Genomic DNA, 21,575 nt, shown 5'->3' with positions numbered 1-21,575 from the left:
CTGCTTTTTGTGGTTTTAACTGAGAATTTTATTTTTTAATATTCTTTTAAGATTTATTTATTTATCTTAGAGAGAGCACATGTGCAGAGGGAGTGTGAGAGAGAGAATCCTCAAGCAGACTCCCTACTGACTGGATGGGAGACCAATCCCAGGACCCTGAGATCATGACCTGAGCCTAAACCAAGAATCAGATGCCCAACTGACTGAGCCACCCAGGCACCCCTTTAACTGAGAATTTTATATGATTCATTTTCTCTCCCTTCTTAGAAGTATATCAGTTATACTTTTTTTTTAAGTGGGTGCCCTAGGGTTTTTGATATATATTTTAAATGAATCCATATTCATTTTCAAAGAATACTATATCACCTACCAGGTAGTATTAGTACCATATAGTAACAAAATAATCCTACTTCCTCTGTCTTGCTCTTTGTATTGTTTGTATCACTGTTGTCATTCATACCATATATAGGTGAGTGATCCAAGGGCAATGAATGTATTTATATATACACACTCATATATACATGCTTGCATTGATAATCTAATACATTCTTGCTATTATTATTGAACAAATTGTTATCTGTTAGATCAGCTGAAAAAATGAAAAATAAAAGCTTTTGTTTAACCTTCACTTATTCTTTCTCTGGTGTTCTTCTTTATGTAGTTCTGTGTTTCTGACTCATCAACATTTTCCTTCTCTATGAAAAACTTCTTTTAACATTTCTTGTAAAGCAGGTCTATTGGTAACAAATTTCCTCCATTTTTTTATCCTTCACTTTTGAGGGATAATTTCACAAGACAGAATTTTAGGTTAGTGGTCTTTCCGCAACACTTTAAATATTTCATCCCTCTCTCTTCTTGCTTGCATGGTTTCTGAGAAGTGGATGTAATTCTTATATTTGCTCCTATATAGGGAAGGTGGGGGGGGGTTCCCTCCCCTCTGTCTTCTTTCAAGATATTTTCTTTAACTTTGATTTTCTGCAGTTTGAATGTGATATGCCTAGGTGTAGTTTTGGCATTTATCCTGCTTGGTGTTCTCTGATCTTTCTGGATCTGTGGTTTGGTGTCTGGCACTAATTTGGAGGAATTCTGTCATTATTGTTTCAAATATTTCTTTTCTTTCTTCTCCTTGCTGGTTTTTTCCCAGTATGCCCATGTACTTGTTTCACAATTCCTGTATATTCTGTCTGTCCCCCTTCCCCATCTTTTTTCCCCCTTTTGTTTTTGAGTTTTGGACGTTCCTACTGACATATTCTCAAGCTCAAAGAGTCCTTCATCAGCTTTGTCCCTTCTGCTAATGAGCCCATCAGAGGAATTCTTCGTTTGATTGCTCACATTTTTTTTCTTTGTTAGAATTTTCATTATTCTCCTTACTGTACCTGTCTGCTATTGCATGTTGTCTACTTTTTCTATTAGAGTCCTTAGCATGTTTATATATTTTTAAACATTTCCAATCTGACCATTCCAATATCCCCGCCATATCTGACTCTGCTTCGGATGCTGGCTTGGTCTCAAACTGTGCTTTTGCCTCTTAGAATGGCTTGTAACTTTCTTTTTTTGAAAGCCAAACATGATGTACTGGGCAAAAGGGATTCCAGTACATAGACTTTTAGTAATTTGGTGATAAATTGTGTGGAAAAGAAAAGCAGTCTATAGTCCTGTGATTAGGTCTCAGTTTTGTTTTTTTTTAAGATTTTATTTATTTATTTGAGAGAGAGAATGGGATAGAGAGAGAGAGCACGAGAGGGAAGAGGGTCAGAGGGAGAAGCAAACTCCCCACCGAGCAGGGAGCCCGATGCGGGACTTGATCCCGGGACTCCAGGATCATGACCTGAGCCTAAAGCAGTCGCTTAACCAACTGAGCCACCCAGGCACCCTAGGTCTCAGTTTTTTTTTTTAAATAATATATATATATATATTTTAAGATTCCACTTATTTATTCATGAGAGACAGAGAGAGAGAGAGAGAAGCAGGCTCCCAAGGAGCAGGGAGCCCGATGTGGGACTCGATCCCAGGACCCTGGGGTCATGACCCAAGCCGAAGTCACACATTTAACTGACTGAGCCACTCAGGTGCCCAGTCCCCTCTGGGGTTTTTAATTCTCAGACTTACCCACTCTGAGCCTCCAGCAATTTATCAATTATAGTTCAGGTTTTCCTACTCTGACACTGGTTACTGTAGAAGTTTCTGTTTGTTCATTTCTTTTCCAGTAAGTTATAATTCTCTGGGTTTACCTGTCTTTCCAGTTTTAGAGACAGCAGTTTGCCCTATGACCTTACTTCCTTGATGGATCTAGAAGAGCTGTTCATTTTTCAGTTTGTTAAGTTTTTTACTTGTTAGAACCAGACCAGAAACTGGAAGTCCTACCTCCAGTTTTTATTTACTAGCATCATTAATTCTCAAATTTGGAAGAGATTTGAGATACCATCTAGTGCATTCCTATAGGGAATTTTCAAGGACCACCTCCCATTCCCATCCCACCCCCACCCCCAAACACCACCTTCTACTCCCTGGACAGATGATTGCCAGTGATTGTCCTGAATACTTCCTATAAGGAGAGTGTGTTAAATTGCTCTGGTGGCTCAAAAACTCTTGTTGCACCCTCTTTGGTCTTAGTTGTGTACTTGAATGATTGAAGGTATAAGGAGAGAAGGAGGAGGGAGACACCCTGTAGGTTCCCCTCGAAGGGCCAGAGGCCACCCCAGTCCTATACTGTAGTCTTCCATAAGGTGATAGGGGTGACCAGACTGCACTGGAAAGTCAGAGGCCAGCAGTGCATGTGGATATTGGGCTCATATTCCCATGGTAGTGACACCATGGGGGTAAAGAAAGGTTGCTGGGGTGACAGTGATCCTGGGAGGGCTTCCTCTAAGAAGAGAGCTGGTTGTGGGCCTTGAAGCTTCATGGGGACCTTTGACACACTGGTTAGGATTGGGGGCAGGGTTACAAGGAGAAATAAGTTAACCAGAAACTTGAGATTCAAGGAATGTAAAAGTGAAGCCAGTGGCATCCAGCACCTCAGTACCAAGATTTAGGAATTTAGTTCTCACTATGGAAAGTCTTCGGTTATGTCTCTTTCATCTGTCAAGAGTCTCCTCATCGATTCTCTATTTTAGTATCATATATCAAGAAATGGAAGAATCCTTAGAGACCATCTAGTTCAAGTTTTCCCTTTACATAGATGGAGAAATTGAGGCCTAGAAGGGTAGTAGGGTGTTAACAAATAAGTAACAGGCCCAAAATGGAGTCACTTGTGCTGAGCCCTACATCAGCAAACCAAGGCAATAAATAGTTGAAGTTTCAGCCTCTCCCAGGAGTGTGACCCTTAACTTGTGAGGTAATCTGCCTGGTAGACCCCCACCTTCTCCCAAAGGAAGGTGATCTTGCCAGGAACAATCCAGTCTTTGCTGGAAATTTCCTTTTTCTTCCCCCTTCTGCCTATAAAAGCTTTCCATTTTGTAGAGGTCCTCGGACCTCCTTTCTACAGGCGTAATTTGGAGATATGCAGGTTTGATTCCAGACCACTGCAATAAAGTGAATATCACAATAAAGAGAGTCAAATGGATTTGTTGGTTTCCCAGTGCATATAAAAGTTATGATTATACTATGTTGTAGTCTATTAACTGTGCAATAGTGTTATGTCTTTTTTAAAAAGTACAGTCAATAAATAAATAGTGCATATATAACCTTAATTTAAAAATATAGACACAGTGACATGAACAAATGCTGTTGGAAAAATGGAGACAACAGACATGCTTATATATACTTACATACTTATATAAGTATAAATGTAAATAAGTACATATATATTTTTTTGAAGTTTCCAGAACCTTGCCCAAAGCTGGCGCACAGCAGGTGCCCACCAGATACTAAAAAAGGAAAAGAAAAAAAAAAAAACTTGCCATATCTGGCAGATATCAAAGCTATACTCTAAACCTATTCAGAGCCTACAGATGGGATCCTGGGAAAAACTGGCAGAAGCTGGCTAAAAGTGAGAATTCTTAGCAGTCAGCTCCCTCCTATCTGGTAGAGAGACAAAAATAAAATTTCACATTGTCCCTTTCTAGATCAGGCCTTTGGTTTTTGATCTTTGGGAGTGGTTCTAGATCTTGTGAAGATAATATCTTTTGTACCCTCCTTGTGTATATATATCTCTTGGGTCCCTGGGCTTTTTTAATACTGCCAGCAATATTTACTGTTTTTATCTCAGTTGAAACCTAACAGGATATTTGAAACGATTTAATAATTCTATGATTAGAAATTCAGCCAAATTGGAAGCTAATATTCAGGGCTTGATAGGATTTTTTAAAGCCTTCTCTCCTAAGCTAAATGTACCCAGAGGGAAAGAAGAACATTCTAATATAGGTGTATGGGTGTGTCAGTCTTTGCATACAATTCAGACAACAACCCAGTTATTTGAGGAATTAGAAGCAACTATACTTAACCTACAAGTCTTTGCAAGACCAGAAGAGTAGCTCTAGAAACAACTCAAGGTCCACTTGTCCTTTTTGACGATTAACCTCACCTATTCATGTCCAAAGGCTTGTAGATATTGTAAAATTCTGGCCTTCCAGAGCAAAAGTCCTTGGAGGAATTTGCATGTAAAATTTCTACCTTGTCTCCTCCAGGAACTCTTATCTTCTTATCTGGGTCATCTTGAAATGCAAATTTCAGGGAGGTAATTCTTTTTTTTTAATTTAAAAATATTTTTTATTAACATATAATGTATTATTTGTTTCAGGGGTACAGGTCTGTGATTCAACAGTCTTACACAATTCACAGCACTCACCATAGCACATACCCTCCCCAATGTCCATCACCCAGCCATCCCTCCCACCGCCCCCCCACCACTCCAGCAACCCTCAGTTTGTTTCCTGAGATTGAGATTAAGGGTCTTTTAAGGTTTGTCTCCCTCTCTGGTTTCGTCTTTTTTCATTTTTCCCTCCCTTTCACTATGATCCTGTCTTGTTTCTCAAATTCCACATATCAGTGAGATCATATGATAATTGTCTTTCTCTGATTGATAGGGAGGTAATTCTTAACAGGAGAAAAAAACTTTAAAAGGGAAGAGGCTTTTAAAAATACAAACTGCTACAGAAGCTCCCTTGCCCAATACAGTCCACAGCTTCCTTGAGATCCCTTGTCAAGGACAAACGCAAATCTTAAGTTTCTTCTCCACAAATATCAACAGAAAGAGCTTTGACAGTCTGAGCAGGTAATTATTACAACTCTTCTTTAAAAGTTAGTGAGTTTTGCATTATTATACCCATCTCATGGTTAAAAACATGTTTTTAAGTTTTTATTTTAATTCCAGTTAACAGTCATGGCTAAATTTTTTTAAATTTTTTTTTTAAGATTTATTTGAGAGAGAGAGAATGAGAGGTAGAGAGCATGAGAGGGAAGATGTTCAGAGGGAGAAGCAGACTCCCTGCTGAGCAGGGAGCCCGACGTGGGACTCGATCCTGGGACTCCAGGATCCTGACCTGAGCTGAAGGCAAGTCGCTTAACCAACTGAGCCACCCAGGCGTGCATGGCTAAATTTTTTTAATGAACATTTTAAGGCCTCTGTTTGTGTCTGTGTATATGTTTATGTATATGTGTGGTATTTTCTACTTCTGGATGTCTTTGCCACAATTAATTTGCAAAAAAAACCTCTAATCGGCTTGAAGAAAATCAAGCATTGGTATGAAATAAGGATTTCTAAAACTCTTAGAAATATAAAAACTTAACCCAAATATTTTTCAAGTTCTGTGATCTAGGATTAATCTTTAGTAAATAAATTAATCTTTAGTAAATAAAAGCTAGTTGTTGGTTTAGTTAAAACAGGCATGTCTCAGGTGCCTGGGTGGCTCAGTGGGTCAAACCATCTGCCTTCGGCTCAGGTCATGATCCCAGGGTCCTAGGATGAGTCCCACATCAGGCTCAGCGCATCCCCTGCTCAGCAGGGAGCCTGCTTCTCCCTCTCCCTCTGCTGCTCCCCCTGCTTGTGTGCACACACATGCTCGCTCGCTCTCTCTCTCTGTGTCAAATAAATAAAATCTTTAAAATAAATAATAATAATAATAATAGAAACACCTCTCTGGGGCAACCGGATCGTGTGCAGTCTTGAGGGGCTGGGTGGTGAAAGAATTCACCCAAGGCAGAACAAAGGAGATAGAAGTTTATTGACTACACCACAGGGAAGCAGTGGGCAGGACAGCAAAGAAGAGACTGACTGCCTGGAGGTAGTGCTGGGGGCTGTAGGTAAGGAGGAAGGTGAGGAGGTATGGGAAGGCGTGGAATTTTCCCCTTTTTTGGTACCTGTGTCCAAGTGTAAATAGCCCCTTGGTAAGCTAGGGCTCATGACTATTTTCAGGTGAGTCGCCTAATGGGCCTGTTTGCATTCAGCCAGGGGGTTGGGGGTCACTGTGGGCCCTTCTACCTGACTCAGGTTTCCAGTGATCAAGCCTGCTGCCTAGGAGCAGCCTGTACGATCTCTGCATGCAAGGAAAGTAGGATGTATGTTTTTGCTAAGAGAAATTATGAGGAATGGAAATTAATTTTTGTTGAGGGAAAAGAAAATAATATTGTCTTTATACTTAAGCTTTTTTTTTTTTCCAGAATGGGAAAGAGAGAAAACACAAGACAAAATATGAAAAGAAAAAAAAAAGAAAAGAGTAAAAAGGTGGTAGAAGGCTTGTGTAAAAGGAATCTTGGAAAATAATTTCACGTGTCTTCAAACTGGCTAAGATTGGAATGGATCTAATTAAATTTTTAAAAGGGATTAATGAATTTTAACATCAAAAGTATACTGGTATAAAATTAGAATTGGTTTCATCTGTGTTAAAAGGACAAAGTTTTCTTATACTCTTGGTCTGCTCTTTAAGAGATTATAAAAGTTTTTTTAACCTTTTAAGTAATCCTAGAAAACAAAGATTTTTGTCTTGTCAATATAATTTCTTGTGTTTCATATCAGATCTTTGATTACTTAAGAAAGTTGAGTCTTCTCCATTAAAAGAGCTAAGGGTTTTTGTTTGTTTTACAATTATTTAACTTTCTGTATTTGCTGGTGAAGTTTCAAATTATCACTAAGGTTAAATAGATAACCAAATATTCTTTTATCCTGAACTATGATCCCATTTGACTGTTTTTAAAACTTTTTGATATTTTTGACAAACTTCACAAAAATCAAATGCTAAATGAAGTCTTTTTTAACCTCAAGCTTACTGTGGGGTATTTCAGAGGGTCCCTGGACCATCTGAAAAGATTTGTTCTTGGGGTCCCTGGCTGGCTCAGTCAGTCGAGTGTGTGGCTCTTGAGCTCAGGGTCATGAGTTCAAGCTCCCCATTGGTGAGAAGAAAGGAAGGAAGGAAGGAAGGAAGGAAGGAAGGAAGGAAGGAAGGAAGGAAGGAAGGAAGGAAAAGTGGTTCTCTCTGCTTATAAAAAGGGAATTGTTAAACAAATTAGGCTTATTTGATGTTAAATTACAGGGAAAGCATTGTCAAATAAGAAGTGATATACTAAGCCCTTTTTATGTTTTATTTCTATAGTTATCTATAAGTGTTCCAGAAACTGTGAAATTCCTGGAAATCTGATATGTCCTGGCATAATGTTATCAGTCATAGTTCAGTTACTATCTTAAAATGTTGTATAAAGAAATAACCAAATTTCCTTGTTGATCCATTATAATGAGCTTTCAACCGATCTTTAACTGTGGGCATTGTAAGTCCTCATCATTTACAGACAGTTGTCATTTCACTCAGATGCTTTTGCCAAAGTGTTTCTGCAAAAGTGCTTCATCTTTAGGGCACCTGGGTGGCTCAGTTGGTTAAGCATTGACTCTTGACTTTGGCTCAGGTCATGAACTCAGGGTCACTGAGTGTGAGGCCTACTTAAGATTCTCTTTCTCCCTCTGCCCCTTGCCCTCCCGCACCTCTCGTGTGCAGCGCGTGCTCTCCCTCTCTCTTAAAAAAAAAAAAATGCTTTATCTTCAAGGAGATTCAGGAAAAGGACTTTGAAAAGTACAGGTTTCTGATAACTTTAAGATCGTAAAACAGAACTGGGTAAGGATTTCCAGAACTAATGGAAAAACTAGATTCAAGCAAAATGGTACTAATTACATGAATGTAGGAGGATGATTATAATTTTTTATGACTTTTGTTTGAAACTTTGCTGGTTCCTTAATATTTTGTTTTTCCAGATTTAAGGAAACCTTTTCTCTTAAGCTATCTAAGACTTACGAACACCTTTGTAAACAAAGATGAAACATTTATTTTTTCTTCTTGATCCTGATCCCTCCAGAATTCAGAGATTTTTGAGTATTCTTTACATGGCAATATAATTATTTGCATAAGTTCAATAAGAATCTGGTCTCCTTGTAACAGGACACAATTTGAAACATTGGCTATATTACCAATGTTGTATTACCTATATTACTGGAATGTCATATGTATAGACTCGATAGGACCAGACAGCTTTAAGGGAGTAAAGTTGACTTTATGAGGCCAATGAAGCCCCTTGGAAAAATCAGCCTGATACTCTGCCTACAGGGTTGCTGGCAGTCTTACCAGGTGAGTAAGGAAGGTTATCTCCTGACAGGCCCAGGAATTCAAAATATTTTGGGGACCTTGAGAAAGGAGGAATTCACCCAAACCATAGGTATTGCCGGTAAAAATCTAATGATGAGCCCTTGGCTTGGCTTTCTGGCCTCAGAAACTTTGAAGAGTTCACTATGAGAGTCCTTATGAAAAGTTGAAGCAAAGCAGTCTCTAAAAGGAGCTTATATGCTCAATCGTTATTCTTACTGCACTTATAGGAATAATCAGGCTGCGTTTAATGAATATTAATTTTACTGTGATTATCTTTTGTAAAAAAATGGAAGTAATTGTAGATAGAAAAATTACATTTGTACCATATGGATGTTAGATTCTAGCCCTGTTAATTGTCTTTGAGGGATTGTTATACACCTGTGAACTAGACTAGATTCTGAATTCTAGTTTCCTCAAGTATCTGGCTACAACTCTCCAAACTAACATTTCCAATTTTCTCCCACCCTTCTGACTTGGAGTAACTTAGAACAAAGTCTGCCCTTGAACCTTCTTGGAAGGGATTATACAAATCCTCCTCACTACCCAGATGGCAGCCAAACTTCAGGGACTTGGATCTTGGGTCCACATCTCCCAATTAAAAAAGAGCTCCTTCAAAGTCCAGGAATTGGAATGTCAGTTCCAGCTGCAGTGCTCAAAATCAAACTGATGAGGAAGAGAATGTAGACTGCTTCCACCCAAGACACTGGGTCAACACTTATTAACTAGTTTAATTAAACGTGAAAGGCTTTCTTCTTTTCTTTCCTTTCCTTTACTCTGTATTGGCCTGGAAAGATAACACCATCCTCTGTATCTCCTAGGCCATTGCGAAGGGGGGTAACCCTGCAGACTGCTGGATTTGTCATCAAAAGCTCTGACCTGTCCATGATGCTAGAAGGAGTGCCACCTTAGCAGGAGTGGTTTGTGCCCCAACAGGACTAATCTTTGTCTAGGGTGGTTATCATCCTCCTCGGGCCTGTGGATGCCCAGATAGCTGGTGGATAGCTGGGCAGTGCCCCTAGCTGTTCATGAACAGATACCTCACTGGTTGACACCTCTGAATTTACATTGTCAAGTTAGAAAGGACCTACCTGGAGGCTTTCATCATTCAGGATTTGCTTCCTTTGGAGGTCCCTGTTCCCCCCAGTTAGGAGCGAACACGAGTGAGGCTATGATCAGGACACTGTCCTTAACTCTGGAAAGTATTGCAGAATCTGTGCCATAGCAATAGCTGCCAACAAAGATCCTTAGACTCGCTGGCCAAAGTTGTTCTTGCTAATAGGATAGCCTTTAATTATCTTTTAGCTGAGCAATGAGGTGTCTGTGCTGTGGTCAACACCACAGGCTGTACCCGGGTTAGCACTTCTGGGGAAGTTGAAACCCAGTTATATAAGATCACTGAGCAAACCACTTGGCTTAAAAAGGTGGCTCCTTCTGTGGGATCTTTTTTTGACTTATGTGATTTTGATTGGTTTGGGTCTTGGGGACCATGGCTCTGAAGTGCACTCCAGACATTGGGAATTATCCTGCTTACAAGAATCATAGTATTTTCCTTGGCATGCTGTGTTCTCTCCAAAGCTTTAAATGCATGTTTGCAGCCACTAACCACCAAGCAAATGATCTCCCTAAGACTGGACTGTCAAAAAAAGACCAAAGAGAAAGACCAACTAAAAAACCGTGAACCTGAAGTCATGATCTGTGAACACCAGAGAGACTCAGCAAAAAACATCATGACCTGTGACTGTCACAAAGAGAATAAGTTAAAGCTGTGAGAACTCCAGCACGGTAGCTGAGAGTGGCACAATACTTTACATTTTGATCCCATCTATTAGTTAAGCTTAGAATCTGATCAAAAGGAGGAAAAAAGACATAATAGCCCCAAAATAGAGTCACTTGTGCTAAGCCCCATGTCAGCAAACCAAGACTTAACACCTGACCTCATTGCAATTTCAGTCTCTCCCAGGAATGTGACTTTTAACCAAGTCAATCTGGAATTACTTGGTCAGCACTAGTGAGGTCATCTACTTGATAGACCCCCAACCTTCCCCCAAAGGAAGGTGACTTTGCCGGAAACATTCACTCTTTGCAGGACATTTTCTTTTTTCTGCCCTTTTGTGCCTATGAAATTCTTCTGTTTTGTACAGTTCCTTGGACCTCCTTTCCACTTGCTAGATGGGATACTGCCCAATTCATGAATCATCGAGTAAAGCCAATTAGATCTTTCAATCTACTCAGATGAATTTTGTTTTTTAACAAGAGACAGACTCAGAATCATAGTGAATCAATAGCAGTGCCCAAGTTTCCTGCCTCCTAGCTCCAGCTAGCTCCCTTGGCTACTTAAAGCCAAAGAAGCAAAAATCTGCTCCCTGACTGGAGTAGGACAATGATGCAGGCTGAGGACAGGCTCTTGTCTCCATCTCAGTCCTCTTCCATCGGGGGAGCACCGTATTGGGCAGTGGCAATTACAGCATCTGTTTTCTTGGCAGTTCAATTGAGGTGATGCTGAGAACAAGCACATGCAAGAAAGCTAGGTAAGGAAGGAAAGATAGAGCTGGGGACAGTGGTGAGACTGGTGGAGAATTCGGGATGGGGCAGAGAGGGAGGTGCTCTCCTTAACGCAGGGTCATGGGCCCTTGCCTCTGCCCTGCCTTGACCTGCTATGCATGCTGGCTGACTAATAAAAGCCAGCAGCTGTGCTGGCCAGGGGACCAGATACAGGCATGCTGTGTCCAGAACCGCCCCGTACAGGCTTGCTTCCTTGCATTCCCTTCACCTGTGCTCCTCAGTCTCTCTTAAAATGGTTCAGAATTCAAACATGAGAAGGCTTTCCCATGCATACACAGGCAAATACATGAATGTGTGTGTGTGCATGCATGCTGCACATACATGTGTATTTTTCCCTAATGCCATCTTCAGTCCTCTCATTCCCCACCTCCCATGACTGAACTAGATGCTTTCCAAGCCCTGGGTCTCCCTCCAGTAGACCTCTTCCAGGGTAAAAAGGATGGGGGCTTTTTAATCTTTGGGAGATTCCTCCTCTCGGAGGTCCTGTTATTCTTCAGTCCTGTAAGAATCCTGACCTACCAGCCACCATGTGCCCCATCCCAACCTTGACTCCAGCAGAGGCTCCCACAGCGGAGGTTATGATCGAGGGAGACTTTGTCCTGTGTGCCCCTGTTATCACTGAGATTACCTATTATGGATGAAGTTTCCCTGCAGCAGCTTGCTTGTGCCTTATCTTGGTCATGTGTTAATGGTTTCTTCCTCAATTAGAGTAGAGCTCAAAATGCACTCTTGGCTCTTCTGGAATATCTGTGTGCTCTTGGATTGTCTTTGGTACTGAGAGGGAAAGGCATTTATGCCCTTGGTGGGTCTCTTGGCCTTCTTGCTGCCCTACCACGTGCCAGAGACCCCTAGGAGAAAGAAAAGATCAGCAGCATCAAGAGACCAGACTGGGCTGCTGACCGAGTTAGTATGCAAGCTGGGTCCTTGCCACTCTCCTGACTTAACTCCCATTGTCTGTTGTGGCCTGGTCCCTAGAAGGGACTTCTATATCCCTCTGAGTGTTGGAACTACTCTCAGAATTTGGGGTCTATCGTAATGGGAGGGGTTTGAGCTGGGGGTGACTTGTTTAGGATGTTGCAATTGGAGGGCGCTGCTTGTGCACTGTTTAACATCTGGCTAAAGCTCATTCCTGTGCTGGGCCTGAGAAGGTCCTCTTGTGAGGCTTGTGTCCATCACACTGTCAATAAAGCATCCTGGGATTCTGCAAGCCTGAGTGGACTAGTTTTTCATCATATTCTGTCCTCACCAGGCTACAGCCAGGGAGTTGAAGTGTGACAGGTCAGGCCAGCCAAGGCTGGATTAAATATTAACACAGCTGTCATCGCCGATCAGAGAAGCCAGTGTCCCCAAGCCAAGCTGCAGAGCTGTTTGGTGGCCCCAGGCTGGCCAGTAGACATGGCTCAGTTTGCCCAGGTCCTGGCTGAAATAGGTGACTTTGGACGCTTCCAGGTACAGCTGCTGATACTGCTGAGTATCCCCAACTTCCTGTGTGCTTACTACATGTTTGCCCAGGTCTTCATGATCCAGGATGAGGCCCACCACTGCTCAGTGGCCTGGGTCAAGAACCACACTTTGAACCTGAGTGCTGCCGAGCAGCTGACACTGAGCGTGCCTCTGGATGCTGCAGGCGAGCCTGAATCCTGCCTCATGTTCCGGCCGCCCCCCGACGGTGCCAGCCTGGAGGACATCCTCAGCCACCGCTTCAATGAGACACAGCCTTGCGAAGCAGGCTGGGAGTATCCTGAGGACAGGCCCCTGTCCCTAAAGAACGAGGTAGGGCTGCCCTTCTGCTGGTCTGCCTCTTTGGGGTTGGTCAGCAACTCTGTCTGGCCTTCTGCCCTCAGCGACTGGTCTTGCCGCTTCTGTGTCTGCCCTTAAGCACCCATGCCCGAATGGTGGACCATTGGGGTGACTTTCTTTTTTCTTCTTGCCACTCATCCTGCTTTTCTCTTTGTCCTCCAACTATTGGCCCCTCTCCCTCTCTCTCCATTCTCTCTGTCTGGTTTGTCTGCGCATCTATCCATGCATGTTTCCCTATCCTTTTGTTTGTCCCTCTGCCTGTCTGCCCAGTTGTCTGCCTTTCTGTCTGTCCCCTCCTGCTTTCCTGTCTTTGTATCTTTCTCTCCCTGCAGCGTTCCCATCTATCGGTCCCTTGGCCTTTGTCGTTCAGTCGGCTCCTGCGCTCTGCCTGCTTACCTGGCTTCTGGTATCCCTGTCCACTTGTCTGCCCTCCTGCTTGCCTGCCTGCCGCGGGCCTCCTGCCTTCTAGCTGCTCTCTCTGGAGCTATGCCTGCCTGCCCTCTGGGGCACCGGAGGGCGCAGATGACAGTACCTGCTCTGCTAAACTCATTTTCTTGGGAAGGAGCCAGGCAGATAAACAGATTCCCATTCCAGCCACCTGAGCAAGAAGGGCTCCCTGGAAGCATCCGTGCCCACTTTGCTGCTTCCCAGAAGCTGGGACTGAGGCGCAGAGGAGAGAGATGACTTGGTCAGGGCAACCCAGTGAGCTGATCGTGGAGGTGGGGCTCCCACTCCGCTCCCCGCAGGAGCAGGAAAGAGCACAGATGGTCCAGAATCCTGAGGCATGGGCATTGTTGGTTGGGGGGGGTGGTCTGGACAACTCACCTTGTTGGTGGCGAATACCGAGCCTTTGTGGAGAGGGGAATCAGAGTTCAGAGGTTAAACATTCATTTTTTACCTCCATGAGTAAAAAAGTATTTACTTTTTAGAGGCTTTCAGAGGATGATGCTTTAACCAAAGGCATTCACATTTTTTTTTAAGATTTTTTTTTTTTTTTAAGTAATCTCTGCACCCATTGTGGGCCTCGAATTCACAACCGTGGGATCAAGAGTTGCGTGCTCTACCAACTGAGCCAAACAGGTGCCCCAGGCCTTCACTTTTTTAAATGTGACCAGAAACTTGCCCCCAGAACCCTTGCAGCCTGAGAATATGTCCTGCTTGTCTTCTTCCTGACCCTCTACCTCATTCTGCCCCACAGGGGTGTAGGCAGCCTAGGACCTCTCCCAGCAAAGCCCAGGCTGGTCCTCATTGGCCTCTCCATGTCCCCAGCATCACCCTCGTGGTAGGGCCAGCCTCCACTGGTCCTCAGATGCTGTGGGTGCCTACCTCCACGCACGCTCAAACTCTGCCCACCTGCCCAAAAGCCATCCTTATTAAAGCCCAGGCAAACAACCAGACTGCTCGGAGCCAACTGTAGTCCTGTTCATACCCTGTGCCGGACTGTTTGTGTACTTTTATTCAGCCAGAGCTCCCTGAGTGTTTACTGTACAGGGAACAGCCCAAGGAGGGAGGTACCTTGTTCTCCTTAACTGAGGATTTGGGATTCCCCTCTGTCTTGAATCATCAACCTAGCTAGCACTGGGGTTGGGCCTTGGACCTCTTGTCCTTCCCTATCATGTTTCTCCTGCTCCAACCCTCCCGAGGACTTCGATTCTCAAGAGAATGTATACCTTTGGTACTTTGTGCCCTACACCAAATGATAACTCCAGCTTCGCTTCGAGAGCTACATTGTTGTGAGATCTTCTACCTCTGTTTCCCATCTACGAGGAGGGGCTCTGCCACACCAACTCAGGGGACTCTTTCTGAGCTGACATCCCAACTTCCCTTCCCCCCTGAGGAAGACAGTTACTGGTTATAATAGCCAGCAGCTTCACAATCAAATTGAAATTCAAACAGGCCTAATTTGAGAAGAAAAGGGCATGCTGCCTTATAGGCCATGTGTTCTTAAAGAAGAAAGTATGTTTCTACTTCTCAGTCTACCTCCCAACATTTCCTGGGGGTCCATCCATGGTAAAAGAAAATATGACTCCCAGCCTTGTCCACATGAACTTCTAAATAGGGAGGAAAATAGACTTGGAGTGAATAACAACAGCGCGATCCATCCTGGGACCAGAGAAGGGGCAGGAATGGGATGGAAGGGGAATCAGAGAGAATAGCCATTTCTAGGACTGGAGGCATGAAAATGCATGGCACGTTTGAGGAATGCTGACATACAAAGAGGTTAGGAAATGGGCAAGAGCCGGCTCTTAAACCATCTTAGACACAGAGCTGAGGAATTTGGGCCCTCTCCCAGAGACCAAGGGGAACCACCAAAGCTTTCGGAATGGGGGAGGGAGATGTGACAGGTGTGTACCAAGAATGGGGGAGGGTGTCTGTGTGCCTCTGTGGCAGGCCACAGACAGAACCATCCACTGTGAGTATTAGGGCTGGGGAGGTTCATGGCTGGCATTCCAAGAGAGAGCCCTCTTGTCTCTTATTCCCTCTGCAACACGATCCACCACTTCTTGGTACCTCTCTAAGCCTTGGTCTCTGTGGCTGCGCAGTGGGAATGATAAGCCTTTATGTGGTTAAAATGAGGATTTAATGAAATAAGGGGTATATAAACTATAAGGAGGTGGTGCATGGTCACCACTGCGTAGGGGCACCAGCCTTGGAAGACTCCCTTGGATTGGCCCACCCATGCCTTCAGTCTGAGATGTCTGTCACCAGGTGTGACTTTCATGAGCACGGTGGCCAATGTACCCTCTGCTGAGCTAACATTACTGAGGGCTTCCTGGGTGACAGCCACTGTGCTGATAAGCATGTTACATGTGTCAATGCCTTTATTCCTATTGGGGGACACTACATAGTATATTTTATCCCCATTTTGCACATGGGAAACCAAGGCACCAACAGATGGGCTAATAGGCTCAAAGTCACACGAAGTTGCTCAATTCAAACTCCAGAGGCTAACAGCAGCAGGCCTTTATTTATTATATATTTTAAAGAGTGTCTAACTGCAAAGGCAATCTGTGGTTGCTAAATAAAACCAAACAAACTAGAACTAGGTGGAACAAGTTCAAATCCCCTGTCCTGCCTCACTTCATTACTAAGGGGCAAGCAGTTAATCATTTGACATAATATTGAAAATTAACAGTTGTTGAGAACAGAAGTATGAGCACAATGGTATCTCCTGGACTGACTAATTTCTTGCTAAAAGTTATTTTTACTGATGATGATTGGCTAGTTGTCTATCTGTAGGTATTAGTTCATTTATTGATTCATTCAGTAAAAATTCTCTTCGCTTTAACTCCGTTTCAGTCCTTGTCTGGGGCAAAGTGGGATGTCTGAACTCCATTGTCATCTAGCAGCGGGACCTTGGATAATGTGTGTAACCCCTCCTCCCCCGGGGGAGTGTACTAGTAAATCAAGGATTGTTGTCAGAATTAGATAACACATGTGAGGCATTTAGCAAACTACCCAACACAGAGTGAGCCCTCCAAAGGCATTAGTCATTGTGAAGCTATCTCCATGAGCTGCGGAGGAGAGCTCACGAGTCTGTTCCTCCCTCAAACATTCACGAACGGAGCTGAGCTGTGAGCAGGGGACACAGAAGTCCCTGAGGGGCCCACAGACCAGTGGGGTTGGGGGTCAGTCACAGAGGCTTCCTGTATGCACACCTGCAGTAGACGTGTGCGGAGTTATCCGGACATGCATATTTTCTCCACTCAGTTTCTCAGTCCATCTGTTAGGTTCTCTCTATGAGTCTCCAGGTGGGTTGCCCCATCTCCGTGTGTGCACTTGAGTGAATGCCTACACACACGTGCATGTTCCTCCATCCTAATCTCCTGCAAGTGGCATGTGAGGGCTCCTTGGGATTCTCACCGCCTGTGAATGATTAGATTTTCAGAGAGATTTTGCAGCCAGATGAGAAAACTTGAAGAAGCCCAAGTAGGTCACAGGGGTGCTCTGGCTGTGGGGAAGAGGCCCCATTTGTCAGGAAGCAGCAATGAGTCCCATGTCAGAGGTTCCAAACTTTGGATTCTTAATGTGTCAGTAATTCTCCATAGTGTCTCCAGGCCAGAAGAAAACTTAACAGTTTTATGTATTAACTAATTAGGTCCAAACAATTTAATAAGTAATTATGTTCCAACAACCTAGTAGCTGTTTTAAGAAATAATATGTGTGCAGGGCGCCTGGGTGGCTCAGTCGGTTAAGCATCTGCCTTCGGCTCAGGTCATGATCCCAGGGTCCTGGGATGGAGCACCGTGTCCTCAGGCTTCTCGCTAGGCAGGGAGTCTCCTTGTCCCTCTCCCTCTACCGCTCCTCCCTGCTTGTGCTCTCTTGCTCTCACAAATAAATAAAATCTTAAAAAAAAAAAAAATAACGCATGTAACTGAGAGAAAATATTTTTCATTTTTAAATAAATACAATCAACTACTAATAGGATGTATGTACCTATTGCGAGCCGCACGACGTCTCCATCCTGGAACATTTTCCGCTCCACATGGTGCTTGCTGTTTTCAAAACAACGGCCAGAAATACAGCTTCACATAGATATGATGTCACTGAAAGGAATGTGGCATGATCTCATGTTGAAACAGAACCGTCCTTACTTGGCAGTTCTTGTAATATCAGATGGATGTTAAGTATTGATTGCTATATTTCCCTTTAAAATGTCAGATATTGTTCATTGCCCCCATGAATTTATTCTGGTGTCCTGGGGTGCCCTTGCGCACAGTTCGGGAACCATGGGCATCTGTCCCGAGAGTTTTGTAAGTGGGTGGGCTAGATGACAAAGGACTTGCTGTCAGCTGCCCCAAGTTCACATCTGCCTGTGTCTGCCTCAGTTCAACCTAGTGTGTGATCAGAGGCACCTGAAGGAGACCTCACAGTCGGTGTACATGGCCGGGCTCCTCGCTGGGTCTCTCATCTTTGGGCCTCTCTGTGACTGGTAAGAACCTTGACCAGCTCACCCCCGCCCTAGCACGCTCCTGTGCTCCTGGCACAGTTTCCCTCCATGCCTTTCACTGGTGCCCAGGATAGGGCAATGCGTTCTCTGTCAGCTAGGGCACCCAGGGCAGGCCTGGGTCTCCCTGCCGTCCTTCCCCTCGGAGACAGGCCCTCAAGGCCCTGCCCCTCTGTTACCCCAGGATCGGCCGCAAGGCCACTATCCTGGTACAGCTACTCCTCCTCGCCCTCATCGGCCTGGCCACGGCCTTTGTGCCCAGCTTCGCGCTCTACATGGTCCTGCGTTTTGCCATGGCTACTGCTGTCGCTGGGTATGCCTTCAGCAATGTGACCCTGCGTGAGTATCTGGGTCCTGAAGCCTTGAGCCATGACGTGAAGCCTTGGGGTCTGAGCGGGCCACACGCCCAGACTGCCTGTGGGAGCCTTGTCAGGCACCCATACCACAAGTGGTCACACACAAGGGGGACTGAGGCCCACGTGGACAGAGGGGCATCCAGGGAGTGCCAGGGAGGGAGAGGGCAGGGGCTGGCCCGGTCTCAACCTCTCTGTTTGCACAGTTACAGAGTGGATGGGGCCCTCGAGGCGGACTCAGGCCGTGGTCCTGGCCCAGTGCGCCTTCTCCATGGGGCAAATGGCGCTAGCAGGACTCGCCTATGGCATCCGGAACTGGAGGCTTTTCCAAATAGCTGGCACGGCACCGATCTTGCTGCTCTTCTTCTACTTCTGGTGAGGAGGTACTTCCCAGGAGCAAGCCACCCCCGGGCTAGTTGTGCAGAGGTGTGGTTGGAGCGTAATAGTCTCCAAAGTGCAAGGGGTGTGGGGTTCTGTATGCCCTGGAGCCCCTGGGGGAGTGGGGGGCTCTGCGGTCACAGCCATTCTGGACCTGCAGGGCTCTGCCAGAGTCAGCACGGTGGCTTCTGACCCGGGGGAGGGTAGAGGAGGCTAAACAAGTGATCCAGAAGGCAGCCTCGGTCAACAAGCAGAGAGTCTCCCCAGAGCTCCTGAGCCAGGTACTTACAGGCTGAGCCCAGCCCTGCCTCTGCCCCTGGCTTGCACAGGCCTTTCTGCCTGGCCCCTCACTGTGCATCTCCCTACCAGCTCGTCCCAGAGAAGACAGGCCCCTCAGGGAATGCCCGGGATCTGTTCAGGCACCCCCAGCTCTGGAAGGTGACCCTGATCCTCTTCTGTGTCTGGTGAGTACACCAGGGCCCAGCAGCCCCCCGCGCCCCATCCCCCCAGGCTCACGTCCAAAGCCCTGAGACAGCTGGGGGATGGTGACTGTCTATCTGTCAGGGATGGGCTGTGTGGCATTACTGGTTTCTCCTTGGCTGTGCTCCTGTCTCCTGCCGGGACTCCCTCTCCGGCAGGCTCCCCCTGAGAGTGATGGTTTCTCATCACCCAGCAGTCACAGGGATTCCTGGACACTTTGTAGGTTTGTGGACAGCCTGGGCTACTTTGGCCTGAGCCTCCAAGTCGGTGACTTTGGCCTGGACATCTACCTGACGCAGCTAGTCTTCGGAGCAATTGAGGTGCCTGCCCGCTACTCCAGCATATTCATGATGCAGTGGTTGGGCCGCAAGTGGAGCCAGATGTTGACTCTGGTTCTGGGTGGCCTCATGTGTATTGCCATCGTCTTTGTCCCAGCAGGTACCAGGGCTGGCTCTCCCACATCCTTGTCCCCCCCGCCACCCTAGCTACCAGAAGCCCATCGCCTCCCTTCCAGGAGCAAGGGCTCCCCTGGGGTCCAGGTGCAGACGGGAGTCTGGGAGGGCTGGGCAGGGGCAGGGCCCAGGGTGTGGGGCTGTCTCCCGGCACGTGGCTGACCAGCGTCCTCCACTAGATCTGCCGGTGGTGGTCACTGTGCTGGCTGTGGTGGGCAAGTTTGCCACGGCCGCCGGCTTCACCATCTCGTACGTGTACACTGCTGAGCTCTTCCCCACCGTCATCCGGTAAGGGCTGCTCCTCTGCTCCGATACCCTGACCTTGGCCATGCCTCTCTGCCCTCACCACTGTTCCACAGACCGCTTATGAGGCTGGCTCGGGCAGCACTGCTGGGGGCCGCGACAGTCTGGTCCCCATGGTATCCTAGGCAGTGGAGGACAGATACAGAAGTAGGCCATGCCCTGGCCTTGTCAAGACTGGGATGGAGGAAGTCTAAGAATGAATGGCTGAGAAGGAGGACTCAGCTGGTGGCTGGGGGGTCAGGCAGGAGGTACAGTCTTTGATCTGAGATTTGGCAGGTGAGCAGGAGGGCAGCAAGTAGGCAGGCCTAGAGGTGGGAGAAGCATGGCACCCGGCTGGACAACAAGCAGTGTGGGGAAGTGGAGACAAAAGGCTGGCAGGGCCGGGCGAGCCAAGGGAGCCGGTGGGGCCATAAGGAGGGCCTGGGCTCGCCCAAGGTAGAGCTGGGGTGGAGCTGTGGCCTGGAGTTGTGGCTGGGTCTGCTCAGCTTGTACTGGCCTTCCCCCAGGCAGACGGCCATGGGGCTGATGGGCATCTTCTCGAGGACTGGGGGTATCCTCACCCCTCTTGTGATCCTGCTGGGCGAGTACCAGGCAGCCCTCCCCATGCTCGTCTATGGCAGCCTCCCCGTTGGGGCAGGCTTACTCTGTGCCCTGCTGCCGGAGACGCGTGGCCAGCCCCTGAAGGACACCATCAAGGACCTGGAGCAGGGGCCGTACCCTCGGTGAGCTGCTTGCTTTCTCTGAAGCCCAGACCTCTTCCTCACCATGTGTGCACTGTTGCTTAGAGCCCAGTAGGGGGCCCTCAGGAGCCACAGACATCTGACTGACTGACTTTGGGCCAGGGGAAGGGTGGTGAGGGACACGGTCATGGGACTAATTCTTGGCCAGTCAGTGATGGCCTCCTGTTCGCTCCAGGCCTCCAGAATCAGTACCTTCAGGAAAGGAGACAGAGGCCTCAGGAAGAACTTCCAGCCCAGGGGTGACTTTTGTGAGCAGTACGTACCTCTGATTGTGTCTCTGGAGCCCAAGCGGCAGCAGGGAGCTGCCTGGACACTCCCTGGAAAAGGCTGGACCTGCCCTCGAGCCCTGCCTCACAGATGGGGGCAGCACACCCTGGCCTGGCCCCCATGCCGGCCTCTGGCTGCCTAGTCCCGAAGCACCCGGGTGGGCCTCCCTCTTCTCGTTGCTTCTCGTCAGCTTTCTCACCCCAGCACCCTCCCAGACCCCGTGCTGGGGTAGGGTCTTAGGTGTATCTTGGGCTTCACTTGTTCTCTGTCAGTCTTGTGGGAGTATGGCTCCTCCGGTCCCCTCAATCTGGGATCCCCCTAGCCCTGGAAACAGTTAAGCTCAGAACAGAGCAGATGCTTATGGCCTTTCCAAGGATGTGGCAGTAGGAGGAGAGAGAGTTTGAAGCTGTGACCTCTCTCCAGGCCAGTCGGAGAAAAGGCTGTGGATGAGGAGAAGGTTGTATTTCCTTCTAGTGGCTGAGCCAGGCCCCGCTAGCTCTGGTGGGGCTGATGAGAAAATAAAAGGCAAGTGGAGGGCAAAAACCAAACTGACCCTCTTACATCTCCCCTCCCCCCAAGATGTGAGGGGGATACGTGTGACATTTCTCAGGCACTCCTGACTGCCCAAGATGAAGGAAGGAAAAAGCAAATGGTCACCTGATAAAGAGCACAGTTTTTACAAGAAAAGCACAATCTTGAGAGTAGTCAGACCTCCAGAAACCTATAGA

General features: G+C 46.5%; 1 protein-coding gene across 3 annotated transcripts; it reads left to right on the top strand.

The window, feature by feature from the left end:
* The first annotated feature begins 8,346 nt into the window (after positions 1-8,346).
* Positions 8,347-20,990, top strand: SLC22A13 (solute carrier family 22 member 13). 3 transcript variants are annotated; one of them, XM_028107208.2, is made up of 10 exons: positions 8,347-12,899; positions 17,756-17,859; positions 18,059-18,213; positions 18,434-18,602; positions 18,766-18,886; positions 18,975-19,069; positions 19,309-19,523; positions 19,717-19,825; positions 20,347-20,562; positions 20,756-20,990. In XM_028107208.2, exons 1-10 carry the CDS (start codon positions 12,522-12,524, stop codon positions 20,847-20,849), a joined length of 1,656 nt encoding a protein of 551 aa, XP_027963009.1. In that variant the 5' UTR covers positions 8,347-12,521; the 3' UTR covers positions 20,850-20,990. The 3 variants fall into 3 exon arrangements, with proteins under 3 accessions (XP_027963009.1, XP_027963008.1, XP_087882828.1); XM_028107207.2 differs by lacking the exon at positions 18,766-18,886 and having other exon boundaries at positions 18,059-18,602; XM_088026702.1 differs by lacking the exons at positions 18,766-18,886; positions 20,756-20,990 and having other exon boundaries at positions 18,059-18,602; positions 20,351-20,461.
* Positions 20,991-21,575: the final 585 nt, after the last annotated feature.

Source organism: Eumetopias jubatus, unplaced genomic scaffold (assembly GCF_037043125.1).
Source record: "Eumetopias jubatus isolate StellerSeaLion01/CBP00866 unplaced genomic scaffold, mEumJub1_p1.0 scaffold_1, whole genome shotgun sequence".
NCBI classification, from domain to species: Eukaryota; Metazoa; Chordata; class Mammalia; order Carnivora; family Otariidae; genus Eumetopias; species Eumetopias jubatus.
This window is presented reverse-complemented; position numbering and strand designations above follow the sequence as displayed.

Excerpts from the sequence above, each read along its gene's own strand:
- SLC22A13 (XM_028107207.2), top strand. The coding sequence starts at position 12,522 with ATGGCTCAGTTTGCCCAGGTCCTGGCTGAAATAGGTGACTTTGGACGC. Across the intron at positions 19,070-19,308 it reads CTGATCCTCTTCTGTGTCTG|GTTTGTGGACAGCCTGGGCT; the intron begins GTGAGTACACCA and ends GACACTTTGTAG. Across the intron at positions 20,563-20,755 it reads GAGCAGGGGCCGTACCCTCG|GCCTCCAGAATCAGTACCTT; the intron begins GTGAGCTGCTTG and ends TGTTCGCTCCAG.